Source organism: Salmo salar, chromosome ssa10 (genome assembly GCF_905237065.1).
Source record: "Salmo salar chromosome ssa10, Ssal_v3.1, whole genome shotgun sequence".
NCBI classification, from domain to species: Eukaryota; Metazoa; Chordata; class Actinopteri; order Salmoniformes; family Salmonidae; genus Salmo; species Salmo salar.
In genome coordinates, this window is record NC_059451.1 from 83,713,044 (window position 1) to 83,737,253 (window position 24,210).

General features: G+C 44.0%; 1 protein-coding gene across 1 annotated transcript in view; it reads right to left on the bottom strand.

The window, feature by feature from the left end:
- Positions 1-7,762: 7,762 nt before the first annotated feature.
- The window catches only part of snrkb (SNF related kinase b), a 37,172-nt gene continuing 20,724 nt past the window's right edge, over positions 7,763-24,210 (bottom strand). The window contains exons 3-6 of the mRNA XM_014124371.2: positions 14,412-14,553; positions 11,648-11,860; positions 11,311-11,448; positions 7,763-11,220 (exon numbers count right to left, since the gene is read on the bottom strand). Of these exons, the coding sequence (XP_013979846.2) occupies positions 9,963-11,220; positions 11,311-11,448; positions 11,648-11,860; positions 14,412-14,553 (1,751 nt within the window). The 3' untranslated portion in view covers positions 7,763-9,962. The remainder of the gene's footprint in view (positions 11,221-11,310; positions 11,449-11,647; positions 11,861-14,411; positions 14,554-24,210) is intronic.

Here is a 24,210-nt window from a genome sequence, read left to right on the forward strand (position 1 = left end):
CACAACTGTCAGTGTCCATGCTAGCTGGGCTAACAACAAATGTAGAATTACTGATGCTAGCATTGGATGTGCTCGTGAAAGCAGAACACCTTGTGTCGTCGACAGGTGCAGGTATAGTACTGTTGGTAGTAGCAGTACTACAGGTAGAGCTGGTATGTGTCTATATGGACGTGCACCTTACTTAATGGACTGTTTGAAAATATGAATTATTATTTTTGTATTTTTTGTTAAAAAAATTGGAGTACCCCCGACAGCATTGTGCGTGCCCCTGGGGGTAAGCATACCCCAGTTTGGGAATACCTGATGTAGGCGATCATGGCCCGATCAGTGTGGAATGAGGAGGACTGTAGCTCGGACAGAGTAACCCATTGCATCCTCCCGAGTGGCCGTCATACCGCTCGGGGGCTAGGATCTTGGGTTCCCGGTGCAGGTTCCCTGGAGGAACTACGGTAACGCCTGTAGCACTGGGGTGATGAGACTTGGGCATTGGCTTCTCTCCTTGGTTGGGGTTGGGTCATGGTTGGAGGGAATCGGTAAGTGCCCGGAGAGTTGTTCTTGCTGCTGCCCCAGCAGTGCTCCTTGGTGGGTTATAGCATTCTGGATCTGGGTGATCTCCTCTGGGTCCATGTTGAGACAGAAGCTTGCTGTGACGAGATGAGGTTGGACCCAGGTGCAGAGAAGAGACCAGACTAGTAATCAATAGTTAAGGATAAACATAATACTGTACTGAGAAACGGTAGCCGCAGGATCACAGTACACTTGAAAAACAACAAACACTAAGTCTCAAAAACGTACCACAGGAAACGAACGCACACAGTAAACAATTCAAGCTTCTGCGAATGACAACAGAAAACACACCTCTTTTAACAGGGAAATCATAATGAGTAAATAGGACACACCTGAGTGACGTTAATGTCACCAGGACGGTCTCTGCCGCTCTCTGGTGACAGGTGGAACCATGAACCTATAGCTTTCACTTTCTTTCTCTCGGCCTTGATGTTATATGTTGTATCTCTGTATTCAGAGGCAGAGCCTAGAGGAAGTTGCTTGTCTGCTCAGATACTGCAACCACACAGCCGTTGCTATCTGCATTTGGAGCCAAGCACAAACAAGTCTGTATTGCAGACGGCCTGGCCCCTGGTTTCTGTTGAGGCTATATCGATCTACTGCTGCCCTCCTAGGTTGGGCTCCTGGACTCAGGTCAGCTGTCCCTGTTGTGTTTCTGAGTGGGTGGAGTCCCTGGTCCTCATCCAGCTGTCAAACAACGTCTAGCCTGTCACCAAGATTTGGCTCATCTCCCTGATTGAGGCATCCGAGAGAGACGGAGGTGAGAGGTCAGGTTAGCTAGGATCAGCACCAGAGCAGAGGTCTGACTGTTCTTCAATTGTTGTTTCTTTTGTTCCAACTCAGTACTATTACGTATTAACCAAATCTGATTGATCTGATTTACCTGTGCTTGATTATTTGTTAATTAGTTGAGTCTCTAGTTTCAAAGTGGTTAACACACATCTAGTGACTGCTTTATTCACATGAGCTACGCCTGTTGAAATGTTGCACAGATCCCACTCTGGAACTTTGATTTGCCCTGTAGAGTTATGTTCAACAATATATAGAAATGTTTTATATGTTCAATATTCATGTTTATATTTTTCAATATTCATAAATGTATGTAAGAAATGTGTTATTAAAATCAAAATACCACTCATATTACAGAGCAAGCGGTAAAGCTTCATATGACACCGACGTACTGTTTGTGCGCGTGTGTGCTACTGTATTCTGTTTACCTCAGCATGTTCTGTCTTCTATGTCATGATCTTGCTTAGCTAAGCTGTTCTGCAGCAGAGCAGAGCACCACCTCTGGCTGATCATTTCAGTGTTCTCTCCTGTCCTCTCTCACTGCTCTGTGATCTGCATTTGTGAGTGATAAAGTGCACCTTCCCTCTGCATGACCAGCAGAGACTGAATGACATCGGGTGGTACTCTAGGAAGCCGATATGGAGACAGCCTCTCGCTAAACAACAACAACAACAACATACAGTAAACACAAACACACACACACACAAACATTTACTCCTTTGCCTAACTAAGGATCTCTCTCTTCATGTGAAGATGCAATCCAGTCTTATTTTGCAGGCACCTTACCGTTTTACTTCAGTTTTCAAGACTTCTACACCTGAGTCCTGGTGCCCTGGCTTCCTAGGCCTGGTCCTGACCTTTCTTCTGCTGGAGGTGGTTCAGATGGTGGAGTGGTGACGGAGCAGGCGGGGAGGGGTGATGGAGGAGGGGGAAGATGACGGACCCTGTCAGCGATCACATGGTACAGGCTGTGTTCAGCATCATAGAATGGACTAGAATGGACATGAACCTTCTTATGACGGGACAAAGGTCAGACATTTTGGTTAGAGAGTTGGTTAAACATGGGGCGGCAGGGTAGCCTAGTGATTAGAGCTTTGGACTAGTAATCGAAAGGTTGCAAGTTCAAATCCCCAAGGTACAAATCTGTCGTTCTGCCCCTGAACAGGCAGTTAACCCACTGTTCCTAGGCCGTCATTGAAAAGAAGAATTTGTTCTTAACTGACTTGCCCAGTTAAATAAAGATTAATTTATTCATCCTATTTCATCCTTCTGCAAGATATAGTCCCAACACAAGTCTAGGGTTGCTACCCAAGCCGGCTGGTCGTTCTTTCTATCGGTTTGTTTGCCAGAGACGCGACCCAGTCCTTCAGTCTATTTGATCTGTATCTATGGAAGTTTGTTTTAAATGTCCTATTGCCATTATGGCTGGCAACGTTCTCATCCCTTGCTTGCTAGCTAGCCAACTACTGTACGGCTAACTTACAGTAATGTAAAAAACTGCAGAATAACAGCAAAGTAGCTGCATTTGCATTTGTTTAAGCTGTTTTCTAGTGACATTTATTTGGATACATCCATAACAATGAGCTAATGAGGCACAATTTCGCACCTCGATGGCATAGAAAATGTGCTCACTCGTCAGGACACTGTTGTTCAGAGGAAGTAGCCAACAACACAGTTAACACAATCACTTCAAAATGAAGCTGTAAAGATTTCAAACTAGCTGCACTTTGTTTTGTTTTACTTTTTTCAATTGACATTTCTTTATATATATCCATAAAAATGATACCAGCTGATTCATGAATTCGACTGGCTGAGAAAAGCTGCCTGCCTGTCTGTCTCGTTCCGACAGCTGGAGATCGAATTTGAATATTGAAACAATGTTGCAAATGTTGGAGAGACAGACATTAAGGTTTATACAAATCTCCGCTGTTGAAAACTAAATGTCAGTCTAAAAGAAATGTGAGATAATGTCTAGATGTTTTTTATAGTGGAGATCAAGTTTATAAATTGCCTGGCTGGGCTGATGAGACAGTGGATTACACAGTCGACTGGAACAGAGTAAATAGGCATTTTAACGTCATAGATTTTGCCGGTGGGACACGATCAATGAGGGCACTATCGAAAGTACGTATGCATAAATCATCAGATATATTTTTACGTGGTTTGGAAAATAACATACAGTATACTTGGTTTTACTTGCATTAAGTACCTACAGTGGCAAGAAAAAGTATGTGAACCCTTTGGAAATACCTAGATTTCTGCATAAATTGGTCATAAAATTTGATCTATCTCTTCATCTAGGCCACAACAATCGACAAACACAGTCTGCTTAAACTAATAGCACACAAACAATTACACATTTTCATGTCTTTATTGAACACACCGTGTAAACATTCACAGTGCAGGGTGGGAAAGTATGTGAACCCTTGGATTTAATAACTGGTTGACCCTCCTTTGGCAGCAGTAACCTCAACCAAGCGTTTTCTGTAGTTACGGATCAGACCTGCACAACGGTCAGGAGGAGTTTTGGACCATTCCTCTTTATAAAACTGTTTCAGTTCGGCAATATTCTTGGGTTGTCTGGTGTGAACTGCTCTCTTGAGGTCATGCCACAGCATCTCAATTGGGTTGAGGTCAGGACTCTGACTGGGCCACTCCAGAAGGTGTATTTTCTTCTGTTGAAGCCATTCTGTTGTTGATTTACTTCTGTGTTATGGGTGGTTGTCCTGTTGCATCACCAAACTTCTGTTGCGTTTCAATTGGCGGACAGATAGCCTTACATTCTCCTGCAAAATGTCTTGATAAACTTGGTCATTCATTTTTCTGTCGATGATAGCAAGCTGTCCAGGCCCTGAGGCAGCAAAGCAGCCCCAAACCATGATTCTCCCTACACCATACTTTACAGTTGGGGTGAGGTTTTGATGTTGGTGTGCAGTGCCTTTTTTTCTCCACACATAGTGTTGTGTGTTCCTTCCAAACAACTCAACTGTAGTTTCATCTGTCCACAGAATATTTTGCCAGTAGCGCTGTGGAACATCCAGGTGCACTTTTGCGAACTTCAGATGTGCAGCAGTGTTTTTTTTTGGACAGCAGTGGCATCGTCCGTGGTGTCCTCCCATGAACACCATTCTTGTTTAATGTTTTACATATTGTAGACTTGTCAACAGAGATGTTAAGATGTTCCAGAGATTTCTGTAAGTCTTTAGCTGACACTTTAGGATTCTTCTTAACCTCATTGAGCATTCTGCGCTGTGCTCTTGCAGTCATCTTTGCAAGACGGCCACTCCTAGGGAGAGTAGCAACAGTGCTGAACTTTCTCCATTTATAGACAATTTGTCTTCCTGTGGACTGATGAACATCAAGGTTTTAAGAGATACTTCTGTAACCCTTTCCAGCTTTATGCAAGTCAACAATTCTTAATCTTAGGTCTTCTGAGATCTCTTTTGTTCGAGGCATGGTTCACATCAGGCAATGCTTCTTGTGAATAGCAAACTCAAATTTTGTGAGTGTGTTTTATAGGGCAAGACAGCTCTAACCAACATCTCCAATCTTTTCTCATTGATTGGACTCCAGGTTAGCTGACTCCTGACTCCAATTTACTTTTGGAGAAGTCATTAGCCTAGGGGTTCACATACTTGTGAATGTTTAAATAATGTTTTCAATATAGACTAGAAAAACCAATTAATTTCTGTGTTATTCATTTAAGCACACTGTTTGTCTATTGTTGTGAAATTTGATGACCAATTTATGCAGAAATCCAGGTAACTACAAAGGGTTCACATGCTTTTTCTTACCTCTGTATTTCAGTTCAACAAAGGCCTTCTGCAGGGCAATAAAGGCAGATTGAAGCTCTGACAGAGGCTGGTCAGCTGTGGGGGCAATAGCAGACACCACAGTATCTCCGAACAGGTGAAAGTTTTTTACAGATAAACCAAGATTGTTAATGTAAATAGTGTAAAGAACCAGACCAAGAATCAATCCTTTGTTATGTCCAGAAAACCTGATTTAACACCATCATTAAATACACGCTGTTGTCATGACTGTCCTTGTGTGATCCAAATGGGCAGATCAGGTTTGCAATTAATAAACTTCCACCAGACCCCCTCTCACCCGCAGAGTGGAGGAGGGAACTGGTGTGGGTGGGTTTTGACACCTCACGCCCTGTCTTAAATTAAGGTAGAAGAAGACTCTCTCCCTCCCTCTTTAAATGCTCATAGGAATGTACCTTTGTTTCACAGACAGTTTTCCCGCCGAAACTCTAACACGTTCAACAGCAAATACTGGAACAATATTTCTAACATAAGAATGTGGGGAATGGTCAGAGATGATCTGTATAAAACTAATGTCATATTAGTTTTTATTTTGTGATGTCATTTTGTGATGCTCCTTAACAACATCACAGAGATCAGAGCAGATGCGTACAACATTTGTAAACTCTTCCAAAAACCCTTCTCAGCCCCTGTGTGCACCATGGGAGTGTGGCAGGGCAGGTGGTATTAAGCGAAGGAATTTGAAAATGTGAACAGAGAGCAAATTTTACTGCAAATTAGCTATGTAGATAAATCTGGTAAATAAATAGATGTGAGCAGCATGTAGTGGTCAATGTTATTTTCAAATCCGTGCCCATCTATGTCACTATGCACATGTCTGTATTTGCTCCTGTCCTTGTATGTGCCTGTAACCATATTATTGTATGCCTGTGTATGTTTCAGACAGCGTTTGAGGTTCTGGGCTTTGTCTCAGTCATGTCTAACTGCTGGCTGCTGCCTCCTCAGGTTAGGCAGTTCTGTCTGGAGGGAGGGATCAGTGGCAAGAACATCATACTCTTCACCATCCTGGTCGAGGTACAGTACGAGGGAGAGGTTCAGGGTTGGGAAGCCTTCCTGATGGAGGTACAGTACGTTGTTACTGTTCATCGTCTGCCCAACTGACATAGGTGTGTGTGTTTGTCAGCATTAGTCCAGTACACCATTTTAAAAAAAATGGTTTGGTATAGAAGAGTGAAAATTGGAACGTTGTATATCAGCACAATACCATATTGATCGATTTGGGACAAAAGCGTGAAAATTGGCACGCTGAACAAAACCTGATATTGTGCCATTTCAGCAAAAACCAAGTGTAAAGCATGTAGCGCTCCCTGGGGCTATATAGACCCAACACAGTGGAAGCCATGACCCAAAACAACAATACAGGTAAATGCAATTTCACCATTGACCTATAGGAGGCGCTACAGGTCGAACTGGGGCTTTGATTAAATTACACTTCATCAGCTTTTGTTCAGTGTGAAAATTACACAAGTGTGCCAATTTTCACGCTTTTGTCCCCAATCGATCAATATGGTATTGTCCTGATCCTGGTCAAGATGATTCTAGACTTTATGATCCAAGACGAGCATGACTGGGTGAGAATAAAGAGGGAACAGATTGAAATCCACTCTCTGCAAGGTCTTGAGCAGCAGCTGAGAGTGATCAGATTTAGAGTAATCGTTAATTATATAGAAAAGACCTGAATCTTATGGAACAATCAGCTCAATGACAAACATCTCCCTTTGACTCCTGTAGAAGCTATGAAGGCTGTGGAACCCCTGAGGGTGTTCATGTTTCCCCTCCAGTGTTGTTCTGGAGACTCTGGACCTGGGGGCTCATTAGAACCAGCTGCCACGACAAAGACGGTGTTGATCCACAGACAAGTCTGGGAGCTGTGCCATGAGAGCCTGCTCTCCGCCCCAAGAAACTCTGTCAGTATCTCCCTCTGGAGGACTGCTTCAGTCGTAACTAGAGAGGTCTCTCATGTCATGGGAGATACTAGAGAGAAGGCCAAGGATTAAAGGGAAACGCAAAGAAGAAGAGCTAAGTTCATTGTGTTAATACAGCATTAGCATAAGTTTTTTTTTTCATTTTGCATATCATTTTGTAAAATGTTCCCACAGTGTGTTCCATGTAATTTCACATGATCAGTGTTACATTGTACGCTTAACTTATAATAGGCACATCACAAATACAACGAGAGTACTTGATATCACATAATATATCTGTGCACTTCTACTTGAAGTTTACTATATTTAAAACATTTGGATTGATGAGCTTTTGTTGGAATACATGTAGGCCTATCTATTACATATGTATTATCAGTATCTTTTAAAAATGAAGATTTCAGAACTGATGCAGTGTTGGATGAATGTAGATAGCAAGACTGATGGTTGTACTTGATTTAGTATAGTTTACTTTGCCATCAAAAATATTTGTACAGTATGCTCTAGTCAAAATGTACTGAAATTCACTTGGACTTTCATCTCTGACCTGCTAAAAAAGACAATGTCCCATGACAGTTTCAGAGGAGTAATAATACATTGGTTTATCCTTTCTATAGTACATATACACCATTAAATCACATCACACACCATATCTCTGGTTTAATCCATTTTAATAAATAAATACAAAAATAAATAAATCTCATTGAGACCTAGCGTTGGATTCAATCCGTAGCTCCTAAAATCAGCGTTATAGCGTGATTGAAATTTAAAGGTGAAATCTGCCGTTCAAACAACAATGGCCACCCCACCACTGATTTGGTAAACAGCGGAGGGATGGGGCTGGAGAAATGTAAGCGCTCTCAAATTCATAGACTGAGCTATGGGTGCAAGGACTGACCAGCTATGAGATTAAAATGATGGTTAAAACTATGTTTGGAGGCTATACAATGTTTGTTTACAAACAAAGAGGTGTAAAAGGTTAAAATATGTATTGTGATGGGGTACAACAGTTGAACTAAGCTCATTAGGCCTTTATAAGTTATATTCTTCAAGAATGAGTGGGTATATCACCAATTTAAAAGTCCAAAAATGGACCTAGCAATCGCAAATTGCCGTTTTAAATGCAATGCTTCCGCGGTAAACACTTCACATGTCGGAAAATTACTTACAAATTTCAACCGCGCTACAACGCTGATCTTCTGCACTACAAATTGAATCCAGCCCTATAGTCATAGTTTAAATCAGGTTCAATGGGCCGACAGACAGACAGACACTTTCCAGGTAAGGTGACTCCAGGCTAGGTGTGGAGGAGACAGCTGGTTGGCGGAGTGGAATGGAGACCATCCCCCCATCCAATGACAGGAGAGGAAAGGAGACAGGGGAGGTTGAAGTGTCCATATCATATGAATGTGTGCCAGCTGAGGTTAGTGCTCTGTGTCCATCACTACACTCTTCTCTTCCACAGCGAGGGGGCTAAAAGTATGCCATTAATTCTGCTCTCATACAGTCCTCTGGGGATTCCACTGATGAGAAAGAACAAAGCTTTCTGAGGACTCTCGTTCTATAACCCTTTCCAATAACATTTCTTCTTTGCATAATAGCTAGTTCGCATCTAGATTAGGATTTCTGATTTGGTCAAGTGGTATCTCTTAATAGTATGTATAGGTGTACTCTCAGAACAATAGACAGACAGAATACATATATACACAAATCACCAGGCAAGTCCAACAACAATATGCAGGGACACGGTTTGTTTGTTTAACGGCCCAGAGTACACTGAGGCATATGTGGTAAATAATACAGATTTAAATACAGGGATTTAATGTACAGTATCTTTCATCACTCATGAGACTGATTAATTCTGTCACACTTAGATACCACAAACCAATAGTTATAATCACGCACCTGTGGATATGTCCTACGTCAAAGAAACAGTTGTCCGACAAAATAAAAGGGTTCAATAGCATTAAAGATTTTTAAATAAAGTACATATACACACAAACAATCTGGAAGACCTGCATTTCCGTAGTCGATATCATATCCATTTTCAAAAGACTCTTGTATTAAACCCTGTCCAACAATTGTTTACAGATTTTGCTCTCCCTGCATTAGTCAGTTTAGGTCCCAAACCTTGCGACTGTACACCTCTCAGATTACCACTGACGTATCCAACCCCCAGCATTAAATGATACCATGCTTCCAGCTACATTGTCAATAGCATCAACCCTTTCATCAGTCCGCTGGCTGAGCTAATGTAGGCGGGCGGCTGAGGCAGGGAGTATAGCTGTCCCCTCTACAGCATGCATGATCTTCATGCTAGACATTCCAATTATAGCACTGTACTAGCAGGCCTCAGAGTGACAACATACCATACGCTGAAATGGGCTCAGTTTGAGATAAGCTAGTGCAAAATGAAGAGCTCCGATATAAGGGATTTTAAAATAGCAATCAATACAAAGCTATATACTATATAGTGATAGTCTAAGAAGACTACACAAAAAGCAGTTAATAAACTTCAGTACGTAGCAGCACAAGAAGTTGAGTTATTTTCTCACAAAGGAAGCAGCAGTAGATGCTAAGTATAACGAGGTAAGGGCTACACAGATCTAACAAGAATTGTCTAGAAAATGTCTGAGGTCACAGTAAGATAGTTCAGGTGCAGACTTCTAGTTCAGGCAGGACCCAGACTGCTCTGGTGTTTTGTGTTGAACTAGATGGATCGGTGACAGGCTCTGGCCTGGTGTGAGGCTGTCTTGAGGGGCCTGAGGACCCCTAGTTTGTGCCCCGTGGCCAGGCTATAAAGTGAGTGAGTGATGTGGGAGGTATAGGGAGGTAAAGCTACAGGTGGCCCCGCCTACAGCACGTGGCAGCAGTTATACTGGGCGAAGGGCAGGAGTTTCTCCTTGGAGGTGGGCTGTATGTTGAAGGACAAGGCCTTCTCACAGAGGGGGAACTGCAGTAGGCGGTCTCGCAAGTTCACGTTCTTCCCCTTCCCAGGATCCAGTCTGACCGCAGGGTCGGTCCCTGCCTCTCTGAGCCCAAGAGGACCCTGTTGTGCAATATGGGATCTCTCCAACTGGAGCTCCTCTGGCGTTTCCCCCTCAGACACTCCTCCAGGCCCACCCACCTTGCGTGTCGTCTCCACTCCGTCAGGACCCAGGTCCACACAGTGGTTACGTGGCAGAGAGCGGGGTGAAGCGCTTGGAGTTGAACCCCCACCCTGCACCAGGAGCTTAGGCTTGGACTCTGTGGTGTTGTTGTTGTTTTCAAGCATAGTGTCTTCCTCCCCTTCCATGAGGTATGGGGTAGGAGGCTCTCGTTGCCCCCGACAACACTGCACCCGCCCTAGGCGAGACAGGCATGGAGGATGAGCTTTAGGAGTGAGTTGACTATCTACCACTGTCTGAACCAGGTTTTCTAAACCATTGATTGGCTGGTCTGAAGTCGCATGACTACCTAGCCTCAGTGGATCACATGACATGTCCTCTTCCTCCATGGGCTTCTCCTCTGACTCCACTGTACCCTGTTTCTGTCTGGCTGCCACCTGGTCAGGCTCCATATCTTTGTTGTGGCTGGAAACCCTGTCCTGCTGCTCCCTGTCCCCCTCCCCCCTCTCTGTCTCCAGTGCTTCCTTCACTGAGGTGGCCAACAGGCCTGTTTCCTCTCCCTGACCTGGCACCACTCTGACTGGGTGCCTCTGTGGAGCCTCTGGAGCTGAGAGCATGCGACTAGACTGTTCTGTAGACCCAGTGGTTGATACCAAGCCTACTATGTGAGGCAGTGCTTGAATATTATGAAGTCCAACATGTGGTTTGACTGCCTCTTCCTCCTCCTCTTCTTCTTCCTCATCCTCTTCACAGATCAGCTGCAGGGCTCCCAGGCTTTTGACCTGCAGGGGTTCATCAGGGGGTGGGGGGTGCAGGGTGAGGCCCAGGCAGGGCCCTGTGCTGTACTCAGGGAAGGGGCTCTCTATGCGACTTGGCTGTGGCTGGAGCAAAAGGGGCCTGTGGGCCAGGAAGTCCCCAGACTCTGACACCCCTCGGCGGGGACAGCCAGGCAGCAGTCCATGGAGCCCTCTCTGCTCCAGATCCAGAGGCTCAGACAGTGGCCTCCTGTAGAAGAGACAGGGACATTAGTAGTGTTCATGATCAGTTAGTGGCCTAGTATGTAATGTGACTGTCAGGGACGTGAATAGGTCTTACTGGAGTTGTGGTGGCTCAGCCCATGCTCTGTCGACTTTGGGCATCTCGCTGGGCTGCTCCTGCTTGTCTCTCAGGATGCGCTCCCCCAGCAGGTAATATGTGGCTGTGATGTGGTTGTATCGGCCTGCCTCTAGAGCCCTGGGTACAACACAGTGATTGGTATCCACTTAAAATAATATAATGAACTATCAAAATCAACTACATCCATAACGCATAACACCAAACTCCCTAGCTTGAAAAACTTACAGATCTGTGGCAGGGTACAAAGGAAGAGGATAGAGATTGATTGAGAGAGAGAGAATATGGGAAGGAAAGGGAGATGTAGAGAAGTCCTCACTCTTGGATGGCGTCGCGGTCTGCAATGTTGCCACTGGTCATGGCCTGGAGGATGACCTCGTGTTCCTCTGGGGACAGGCTACGGTGGGAGGTGAGGGGGGCAGTACTGTGTCCCGCGGGCGAGGGGTCGACCCCTAGCAGCCAGGGGTGGTTCTCGATCTCCTGCAGGGAGGCACGGCTAGATGGATCCCTCTGCAGCATATGGGAGATCAGACTGAGAGAGAGAGAGAGAGAGAGAGAGAGAGAGAGAGAGAGAGAATTCATCACCGGTACAAGTGAGTGAAGTTCTCATGTACACTGATTCAGTAATTGACAGGCAAAGCACATAACCCCATATATCTGTGATAGGAGAGGGAATGAGATCAAACTGTCTATCTCATAGTTAATCAATATTTATGAGCGCCTGCAGACCTCAGACAGTCTTTAGGTGCATCCATGCAGGGCCAGGCAGATAATTTGCTGAGAAGCATGCCATAGTCTGACTCTTGGCATCATCATGCAGGCTCTGAGACAGGATGGGGACTTTGTATTTCTCTCTTATATGTGTGTGTGCAGAGAGGTATGCAAAGTCTGCATCAGACATCTATTTGTTCATGCGACTGTTTTATTGCACTGCAGTGAAAGGCTGAGAGCGGCCTCTACAAGCTCATTTGAATTACCAGCAGGGGGTGCCACTGCGCCCTCCCTGTCACATTTATGTATTTAATTAGGCAAGTCAGTTAAGATAAAATTCTTATTTTACAATGACGGCCTACCCCAGCCAAACCTTAACGACACTGGGCCAATTGTGCACCGCCCTATGGAACTCCCAATCACGGCCGGTTGTGATATAGCCTGGAATTGAAGCAGGGTCTGTAGTGACGCCTCTAGCACTGAGATGCAGTGTCTTAGACTGCTGCGCCAACTCGGGAGCCCAAGTCGGGAGCTTAGTGTATGTGTATACACTAAGCTCTTTCCATGACATGACTGGCCAGGTGAATCCAGGTGAAAGCTATGATCCCTTATTGATGTCACTTGTTAAATCCACTTCAATCAGTGTAGATGAAGGGGAGGGGACAGGTTAAATAAGGATTTTAAAGCCGTGAGACAAATGAGGCATGGATTGTGTATGAGTGCCATGGTAGTAGGTGACAGGTGCACCGGTTTGAGTGTCTAAAGAACTGCAATGCTGCTGGGTTTTTCACGCTCAACAGTTTCCTGTCTGTATCAAGAATAGTCCACCACCCAAAGGACATCCAGCCAACTTGACACAACTGTAGGAAGCATTGGAGTAAACATCGGCCAGCATCCCTGTGGAACGCTTTCAACACCTGCCCTGATGATATTTATGCTGTTCTGAAGGCAAAGGGGATGCAACTCAATATTAGGTGTTCCTAATGTTTTGTCTGTCTGTGTGTGCGCGTGTCTTTACGTGGTTTAACCATGGTGACCAGGGTCACCAAATCAGCCTATGCACTTATCAGAAATGTTCTATTTGCCGTTAAATCCATCTATACTGTGCAAGTACCCATGCTTCTCTGAACCTCCAATAATGCTGTTGGTGTTTGGTATAATCTATTCATACAACTACTTAAATATTTATAGAAATTAATTATTTACATACCATCCTAACTGACCCATGCATATCTCACAACACTACTGTAGAGTAAAGCACTAAATACAAATTAAGAGTAGCTTGAGAGAGAGAGAGCGCAACAGAGGGGAGAGAAATAAATAGCTGGGAAAAGAGAGAGAGAAAGTGAAAGAGATGAAGGGTGGGGAGAGGAGGTCTCTGCTTTCGCTCAGTTGATTGTTGCCCGCAGGACTAAACTGTTTAGCAAGAAATCATCTTCCCATTAATGGAGCTTTCATCAGGGCCCTGGTCATGTGGCCCATGTTCTATGTTTGGAACTGTTCCTGAGCCAGTCATCCAGATGTCTGAGGCAGAATCATCTGCTTCGGAACCACAACATCTGCCAGGTCTCTGGTCTGAGGTTCAGGGGCTGCAGGGGTGTTCTTCAGTCTCAACCACAAATAGCACTGGTACCAAGGGGCTCAGCTAACACAACTTTTAAAACAAATACAGCTTTGTTAAGATTGATCTTTAATATATACCAGAGCTGGGGTGAGATCTGGGGTCAGATATGGAATGGACTAGGTATGCAGGGATTGATCGCACCCATGCCAATCCAATACAGCATGGGTTGCAGCCAACTCACTCAATTTTCTATAACGCCTGACATGAACTTTCCCTTTAGTCAGCTTTTTATTCTACCCACTGGTTGGCTGGACCCCTCAAATCAACATTCAGTCTTGTATTCCCTATTCAGTGATCGGCTTGCCCCCATTGACAAAAACAGCCAATGATCACAGGGTACACCGTGTCCAGAAGTCTGTTTGTACAAGGTTGTCAGATAGGTGTGAGGTTTAGAGTTTGGTCGATAGGAGACACTGGTTTATCATTTCTGGGCATGATCTGGGGCAGTGTAGGCTGGGGTAGGACAGGTTGGGGTAGGACAGGTTGGGGTAGGACAGGTTGGGGTAGGACAGGTTGGGGCATTGTATTTGTAAACACGGAGAGCTGACAACTGACTGGCATCATGATTATTATGTGTGTAAGTATTTTTGTCATATAACCACAGCATCTGAGAGAATAATAAAACCATATGACATATTCTCACTGCATTGTATTTAGGTCACTGTATATGACACTGTGTTAAGGTCAATGCATGGATGTGTGAGAGAGAGCTGGGGGCCTATCTCTGTAGGTGATTGGTGGTACTCACTCTTTGCAGTCTGCGGAGACGTGGGCTGGGACAGTGTAGCGACAGTCCATGATCATGGTGAGCGTCTCACTGTCATTGGTCTCCTGGAAAGGGGGCTGTCCACACACCAGCATGTAAAGGATCACCCCCAACGACCAGATATCTGTAACACAAACACCATGCATACAGTCATCATATGATACAATACAGAAACACCCTGTCACATTTGTGTAAAGTGAGTACGCACACACATACTATATGATCACCAGGGCCCAGAGATTTGTATGGTCAGGTCACAAGATCATGAAAATAAGCACTCAAACAACCATCTACAGTATAACTTGTTCCTCAATAGGCTGGTTTCAGTAGCTGAAGTGTATGATGTTGTTTACAGAGCCAGGCATTTGTCCCAAACAGCTGTGTGAGTACATAACTCTCCCTCATCCAGGCAGACTGGGTCTGGAGCCTGAAACCTGGAGCGAGCAGACAGGCCTTGAGACACTCAGGGACAACCTCTCACCCACACTGTAAGTGGCCCTATGATTGCTTGCACTAAGAGACAGAGAGGCAACCTCTCACCCACACTGACACAGGCCCTGCTCAGAGCCTTCTTCTGGCTCTGCTCTTATTGAGTGACATTCTTCAGAGTGCACGGTGCACGCACTTCCTGTCTCCTCCCCTCTCCCCTTCCTCAGGGCCGGGGTAACACAAGGTCTCTGGAAGCGCTTTCAGAACATCCTGCACCCAGAACAACTCAGATCAGTGTGTGACCTGTCACAAGTAGAGAGCAGCTGTGGACCATGGGGGCTGGCCACAAAGAGCAAATCTTTTTCGGGATGGTTCCATTCCAAGATATCTCTCCAGGAAAATAAGCCTCCCTCCTTCTCAGTCATGTGTATAGAGAAAGGAGCACTGGAGAGAGTACGTGAGAGAGATGGCAAATTGAATATGTAACCCCAATTCCCTGAAAAGGGGCTGATTCAAATACCATACATACAGACAATATTTATTTACATGTTGTTTAACCTTTATTTAACTGGGCAAGACAGGTAAGAACAAATTCTTATTTAAAATGATGGCCTCTTACCCAGAGCGACTTACAATTAGTGCATCCATCTTAAGATAAACTATACAGTGCATTCAGAAAGTATTCAGACCCCTTGACGTTTTCCATATTTTGTTACGTTACAGCCTTATTCTAAAATGGATTAAATAGTTCCCCCCCTCTTCAATCTACACACAATACCCCTTAATGACAAAGCAAAAACGTTTTTTTTAGAACATTTTGCAAATTTATATATATCTTTTTTTAAAGACGGAAACATCACATTTACATAAGTATTCAGACCTTTTACTCAGTACTTTATTGAAGCACCTTCAGTCTTCTTGGGTATGACGCTACAAGCTTCGCACACCTGTATCTGGGGAGTTTCTCCCGTTCTTCTCTGCAGATCCTCTCAAGCTCTGTCAGGTTGGATGGGGAGGGTCGCTACACAGCTATTTTCAGGTCTCTCCAGAAATGTTCAATCAGGTTCAAGTCCGGGCTCTGGCTGGGCCACTCAAGGACATTCAGAGACTTGTCCCGAAGCCACTCCTGCGTTGTCTTGGCTGTGTGCTTGGGGTTGTTGCCCTGTTGGAAGGTGAACCTTCGCACCAGTCTGAGGACCTGAGCACTCTGGAGCAGGTTATCATCAAGTATCTCTCTGTACTTTGCTCCGTTCATCTTTCCCTCAATCCTGACTAGTCTCTCAATCCCTACCACTGAAGAAAAATCCCCACAGCATAATGCTGCCACCTCCATGCTTCACCGTAGGGATGGTGCCAGGTTTCCTCCAGACGTGACGCTTGGCATTCAAGAATGATGGAGGCCACTGTACTCTTGGGGACCTTCAATGCTGCAGAAATGTTTTGTACCCTTCCCCAGATCTGGAATTATGGACCATTCCTCTTTACAAAACTGTTTCAGTTTAGCAATATTGGGATGTCTGGTGTGAACTGCTCTCAAAATCGGGTTGAGGTCAGGACTCTGACTGGGCCACTCCAGAAGGCGTATTTTCTTCTGTTGAAGCCATTCTGTTGTTGATTTACTTCTGTGTTTTGGGTGGTTGTCCTGTCGCATCACCCAACTTCTGTTGAGCTTCAATTGGCAGACAGATAGCCTTACATTCTCCTGCAAAATGTCTTGATAAACTTGGGAATTCATTTTCCCGTCACTGATAGCACACTGTCCAGGCCCTGAGGCAGCAAAGCAGCCCCAAACCATGATGCTCCATCCACCATACTTTACAGTTTACAGTTGGGATGAGGTTTTGATGTTGGTGTGCTGTGCTTTTTTTCTCCTCAGATAGTGTTGTGTTCCTTCCAAACAAGTCAACTGTAGTTTCATCTGTCCACAGAATATTTGGCTAGTAGCGCTGTGGAACATCCAGGTGCTCTTTTGCAAACTTCAGACGTGCAGCATTTTTTTTTTGGACAGCAGTGGCATCGTCTGTGGTGTCCTCCCATGAAGACCATTCTTGTTTAGTGTTTTACGTATCGTAGACTCGTCAACAGAGATGATGTTAGCATGTTCCAGAGATTTCGGTAAGTCTTTAGCTGACACTAGGATTCTTCTTAACATTGAGCATTCTGCACTGTGCTCTTGCAGTCATCTTTGCAGGATGGCCACTCCTAGGGAGAGTAGCAACTGTGCTGAACTTTCTCCATTTATAGACAATTTGTCTTCCTGTGGACTGATGAACATCAAGGATTTTAGAAATACTTTTGTAACCCTTTCCAGCTTTATGCAAGTCAACAATTCCTAATCTTAGGTCTTCTTGGATCTCTTTTGTTCGAGGTATGGTTCACATCAGGCACTGCTTCTTGTGAATATCAAACTCAAATTGTGTGAGTGTGTTTTATAGGGCAGGGCAGCTTTAACCATCTCCAATCTCATCTCATTGATTAGACTCCAGGTTAGCTGACTCCTGACTCCAATTAGCTTTTGGAGAAGTCATTAGCCTAGGGGTTCACATACGTTTTCCAACCTACACTGTGAATGTTTAAATGATCTATTCAATATAGACAAGAAAAGTACAATAATTTGTGTGTTATTAGTTTAAGCACACTGTGTTTGTCTATTGTTGTGAAGATCAGATCACATTTTATTACCAATTTATGCACTGTAATTCTAAAAATCTGTTTTTGCTTTTCATTATGGGGCATTGTGTGTTGATTTTTTATTAATCCATTTTAGAATAAGTCTGTAACGTAACAAAATATGGAAAAAGTCAAAGGGTCTGAATACTTTCCGAATGCACTGTATATACAAAAGTATGTGGACACCCCTTCAAATGAATGAATTTGGCTATTTCAGCCACACCCGTTGCTGACAGGTGTTTAAAATCGGATATGCAATCTCCATAGACAACATTGGCAGTAGAGTGGCCTTACTAAAGAGCTGTGACTTTCAACCTGGCACAATCCTAGGATGCCATCTTTCCAACAAGTCAGTTTCGTCAAATTTCTGCTCTGCTATAGCTGCCCTGGTCAACTATAAGTGCTGTTATTGTGAAGTGGAAAGTTCTAGGAACAACAGCGGCACAACTGCAAAGTGGTAGGCCACACGAGTGTTGAAGTGCATAAAAATTGTCTGTCCTCAGTTGCAACACTCATACAGAGTTCTAAACTGCCTCTAGAAGCAATGTCAGCACAAGAACTATTCGTCGGGAGCTTCATGAAATGGGTTTCCATGGCCGAGCAGCCGCACACAAGCCTAAGATCACCATGCGCAATGCCAAGCATCAGTTGCAATGTTGTAAAGCTCGCCACCATTGGACTCTGGAGCAGTGGAAACCCGTTCTCTGGAGTGATGAATCACGCTTCACCATCTGACAGTCAGACGGACAAATCTGTCAAGAGCAAGTGTTGGTTCAGGAAAGTTTTTTTGTGTGTAGCGTGATAATTATCCTCATACAAATGGCATATGTGACTCGTTTCAGGAAACTAGGTGTATGTCGCACATCACTAATTTACAGGATTGGCATTTGAACGTAAACATCAATTTTTTATCAAAATGCGTTTCTTTGCAGAAATGCAAAGAACATGAACATGTTTACTTTCATGAGCCTTAATAACAAACTTGTATCCCATCTGTAAATATGATAAAATGGGTAAATTATGAGCCTAATTGGTTTAGCCACGGAAAAAGTCAGGAAGCTTCCCGCTAGCCATGATTGGCTGAGATAATGGATGGGCTGGACATGCCGAGAAATGAGTTTGGATTGGTCTGCCATGCAGGATGCTCACGGAAGAAGTTGACCAAGTTTTAAAATCAGTGTAATGCCCGGTGGAAGCAGAGTATAATAGCTAAGGAGATCGTAAGAGAGTCTAGCTATCTACATTCTCTGATATAAGTTTCTAATTTTGTCAGAAAGTTGTTTTCATTGCAAGTTAAAGCGTACCGTTAGCTCGCTAGCTAACGCTAGCTGGCTGGCTCGCTAGCTAACGTTACGTGATCTGTGTAGTACTATTATTCGTAACTCAGAAATCCATTTGCATTGCTAGTTATAGCCTAATGTTAGCTGTGAGAAATAAACTTTGATTTTAATTGATACAGTGTTTACCAGAGACGGTAATGTGAAGAACATGACCTGCACTAAAGTCAGATAAGGATATAGGCCAAGGAGTAGATAATGTATTTTTGCTACCACTTTCAACACTTTAACTTAGTTTGTATACTACACTACCTTAATCTGTTTAGCACATGGCCTCACGTGAATCCTTAAAAAGATGGGTGGGGCTAAGGCTTAAGAGGGTGTGAACGATTGTGAATGGGTGTAGACAAAGAAGAGTATGTATACAAAAACATTCAAGGACATTCTCTCAAAAGTGGGGTTACAAGTTTATCAACTTTCAAAGCTGAATTACTTTCCCATTGTTCCTCAACTGTAGTGTATTATATACAATTTTCTAGCTCTGAGTCTTTACTTTCATCCAATGTAAAAAAACACAATTTCAAATTTTGCTACATAAGACCGAATTTAGCCGGTCGGTCACATGTAGAAAACAATGTAGTTCATTGTACATTGTTCCAGAGAAGAGGAGTGTGTGCTGGTCTAAGCAGAGACATTCCCCTGACTGACAGTCAGACGACTCAGCCTGAACAGAACAGCCTCCTGGGACAGGACAGTGGGCGTCATCACAGCTGCATGCTGGGACAGAGGAGATTATGATGCCTGCTGAGTGCATGTTACCATTGTCCCAGAGGGCTCTTGACAATGAAAACAATAACCCTCACTCTCTTTCTGCCTCGTTACCATATCTATCCCACATATATAAACATTCACACAGAAATACTCTCATGAACGCGCACACACACACACAACCCTCTCCACCTCAGTTATACAACGGCAGCAAATTCAAAATCCGACACTCCCTCTCTCAATCCACTGGGGATTTACACATATTCTTACCACACATTAGATCTGACAGATCTGCAATGCTGCACTCAAAACACACATCGCTCTCTGCTAAACAAGCACAAACACTGTCTTCACCCTTTACCCTGTCAAAAGCACAATTATTGTCATCACTCATCTCTGAGCCCAGGGAAAGTAAACAGAAGTTGAAAAGTGAAAATCAACCATGAGCACTGAGCACTTGATAGTAAAGCAAATAACTCTTCCTTGGCTGAGCTGCCATATTTAATCAAGCACTGTCCAATAAATCATATGTATGTGTGCCCACTACGTAACATATTAACTGGAGTTACCCTTTTCTCTGCTGATGACTCCTGAACACTGAGATACATGCACATAATAATGTGTGTTCAAAGGGCAGAACGGGAATAGCTGGCCTTTTTAAGTTAAGGTTCAGCTAATGACGTCCGACAGCCAGAATGCCCCATGGCACCGATTGCTGTATAAGAGCAAAGGTTACCCATGTGGAATCCCTGTGATTATTCTCCTGTTCTGTATCTATAAACAGTGGGGTCAGAAATTATTGACAACGTTGATAAATATGAGCAAAAATGACTGTATAAAATAAATAATTCAAATACTGCTAACATTTGGTTCCTTGGAAGTTGGTTTCACAAAAAATAAAAGAAGCCATACCTGACCGGTAAAACATAACCTTTTTAATACATTCTGAGAACAGAAGTGAAAATGTTGCCTGTTCTGGAAACGTTTATTTTTAGGTTGCAGGGAGGATTTGAGAATGTTTTTTTTTCTCTGGTTGCTTGAACATTTTCCTGGGAGGTTTTATTAAATGCTCTGAGAATGAAATTATCATTTATTTTGAGGTTTTTGAATAACTTCCTTACAACTTTCAGTGATTATTTGTATTTATTTTTTACCTATACAGACTTTTGATGACACTGCTAGCTCATTTTGGGTTAACTTTTTTGGGATTCCAAGCACAGATAGAACACATGAAAATGTATTTCCTTAGGCATGAACCATGCAAACACTTTTCTTATTATTACACGGCATCAATGAGATTAAAAACTATAATCTTCTTTTCTTTATCCATGGAATTAGTCCACTGTGCCACCAGGATAGAGCTTAAATGCCTTGGTTTTTTTCTGCATACAAAGCTGTTCATTTTAGTCTATTCAAACAGACCCCATTTCAAACAAAACAAGCACTCATTAATATCAGGTGTGGCCAATCAGTGGGGGCGGCCAACACACCTGAAAACACTTAAGTAAGATGGCATCGAAGAGGATGGCTGATGTTTTACATGTCCGTAACCAATTGTGCTATTTTCTTAGTTTTTTTTGCGTTGTTTGTAACTTATTTTTTAAAACTTATTTTGTACATAATGTTGCTGCTACCATCTTTATGACCGAAAATAACTTCTGGACATCAGAACTGGGATTACTCACCATGAACTAGAAGAAGCTTTTCCGTTAACGAGTCCGACGAGAAAGATATACTGCTCTCAGGTCCAGATCCCCATCATTTGCGTGAAGAAAAGACGGAGGAAAAGAGGATGCAGATCGGGCTGCCTTTTGAGAATCCGTAGGAGAGCGAGTAAACTCCCACTGCCATCAATTCTACCTGCTAACATGCAATTGTTGGAAAATAAAATTGATGACCTACGATTATCCTACCAACGGGACATTAAGAACTGTAATATCTTATGTTTCACCGAGTCATGGCTGAATGACAACACGGATAAAGAAGTCTACAGGTATTTCTCGCCTGAGGTAGAGTACCTTATGATAAGCTGTAGACCATACTATCTACCAAGAGAGTTCTCATCTATATTATTCGTAGCTGTCTATTTAGCACCACAGACCGATTCTGGCACTAAGACCGCACTCAACCAACTCTATAAGGCCATAAGCAAACAATAAAATTCTCACCCAGAAGCGGCGCTCCTAGAGGCCGAGGACTTTAATATTTACCTGCATGTCACATGTGCAACCAGAGGGGAAAAAAACTCTAGACCACCTTTACTCCACACACAAAGATGCATACAAAGCTCTCCCCACCCTCTATTTGGCCAATCTGACCATAATTCTATCCTCCTGATTCCTGCTAATAAGCAAAAACTAAAGCAGGAAGTACCAGTGACTCGCTCAATACGGATGACGCGGATGCTAAGCTACAGGACTGTTTGCTAGCACAGACTGGAATATGTTTCGGGATTCATCCAATGGCATTGAGGAGTATACCACCTCAGTCATCGGCTTCATCAATAAGTGCATTGACGACGTCGTCCCCAAAGTGACCATACGTACATATCCCAACTTGAAGCCATGGATTACAGGCAACAGCCGCATCGAGCTAAAGGCTAGAGCTGCCGCTTTCAAGAAGCAGGACACTAATCCGGACGCCAATAAGAAATCCCGCTATGCCCTCAGACGAACCATCAAACAAGCAAAGTGTCAATACAGGATTGAGATTGAATCCTACTACACCGGCTCTGACTCTCATCGGATGTGGCAGTGCTTGAAAACTATTACTGACTAAAGAGGGAAACCCAGACGAGAGTTGCCCAGTGACGCGAGCCTACCAGATGAGCTAAATGCCTTTTATGCTTGCTTCTAGGCAAGCAAAACTGAAACATGCAAGAGAGCACCAGCTGTTCTGGATGACTGTGTGATAACGCTCTCGGTAGCCGATGTGAGCAAGACCTTTAAACAGGTCAACATTCACAAAGCCAGCGGGCCAGACGGATTACCAGGACGTGTACACAAAGCATGCGCGGACCAACTGGCAAGTATCTTCACTGACATTTTCAACCTCTCCCTGACCGAGTCTGTAATACCTACATGTTTCAAGCAGACCACCATAGTCCCTGTGCCCAAGGAAGCGAAGGTAACATGCCTAAATGATTACCGCCCCGTAGCACTCACATCAGTAGCCATGAAGTGCTTTGAAAGGCTGGTCATGGCTCACATCAACAGCATCCTCCCGGATACCCTAGGCCCACTCCAATTCGCATACCGCCCCAACAGATCCACAGATGACGCAATCTCAATCGCACTCCACACTGCTCTTTCCCACCTAGACAAAAGGAACACCTATGTGAGAATGCTGTTCATTGACTAAAGCTCAGCATTCAACGCCATAGTGCCCACGAAGCTCATCACTAAGCGAAGGACCCTGGTGCTAAACACCTCCCTTTGCAACTGGATCCTGGACTGCCCTCAGGTGGTAAGGGTAGGCAACCACACATCTGCCAAGCTGTTCCTCAACACTGGGGCCCCTCAGGGGTGTGTACTTAGTCCCCTCCTGTACTCCCTGTTCACCCACGACTGCGTGGCCAAACACAACTCCAACACCATCATTATGTTTGCTCACGACAACAGTGGTAGGCCTGATCACCGACAATGATGAGACAGCTTATAGGGAGGAGGTCAGAAAACTGTCAGTGTGGTGTTAGGACAACAACCTCTCCCTCAATGTGAGCAAGACAAAGGAGCTGATCGTGGACTACAGGAAAAGGCGGGCCGAACAGGCCCCCATTAACATCAATGGGGCTGTAGTGGAGCAGGTCGAGTGTCCACATCACCAACAAACTATCATGGTCCAAACACACCAAGACCATCGTGAAGAGGGCACAACAAAACTTTTTCCCCCTCAGGAGACTGAAAATAATTGTTATGGGTCCCCAGATCCTCAAAGTTCTACAGCTGCACCATCGAGCGCATCCAGACCAGTTGTATCACCGCCTGGTATGGCAACTGCTTGGCATCTGACCGTAAGGCGCTACAGAGGGTAGTGCGTACGGCCCAGTACATCCATGGGGCCAAGCTTCCTGCCATCCAGGACCTATATACTAGTCGTGTCAGAGGAAAGCCCATAAAATTGTCAGAGACTCCAGTCATCCAAGTCATAGACTGTTTTCTCTGCTAACGCACAGCAAGCGGTACCAGAGCGCCAAATCTAGGACCAAAAGGCTCCTCAACAGCTTCTACTCCCAAGCCATATGACTGCTGAACAATTAATCAAATGGCCACCAGACTATTACATGAACCCCCCCCCCCTCCCATTTGTTTTGTACACTGCTGCTACTCACTATTTATTATCTATGCATAGTCACTTCACCCCTACCTACATGTACAAACTACTCTAACCTGTACCCCCGCACATTGACTCGGTACCGGTACCCCATGTATATAGCCTCGTTATGGTATTGTGTTAGTTTTATTTATTTTTTTCTACTTTAGTTTATTTGGTAAATATTTTCTTAACTCTTTTTGAACTGCACTGTTGGTTAAGGGCTTGTAAGTAAGCATTTCACAGAAAGGTCTACACTTCTTATATTCGGCGCATGTGACAAAGTGTCACGCCCTGACCTTAGAGACCCTTTTATGTCTCTATTT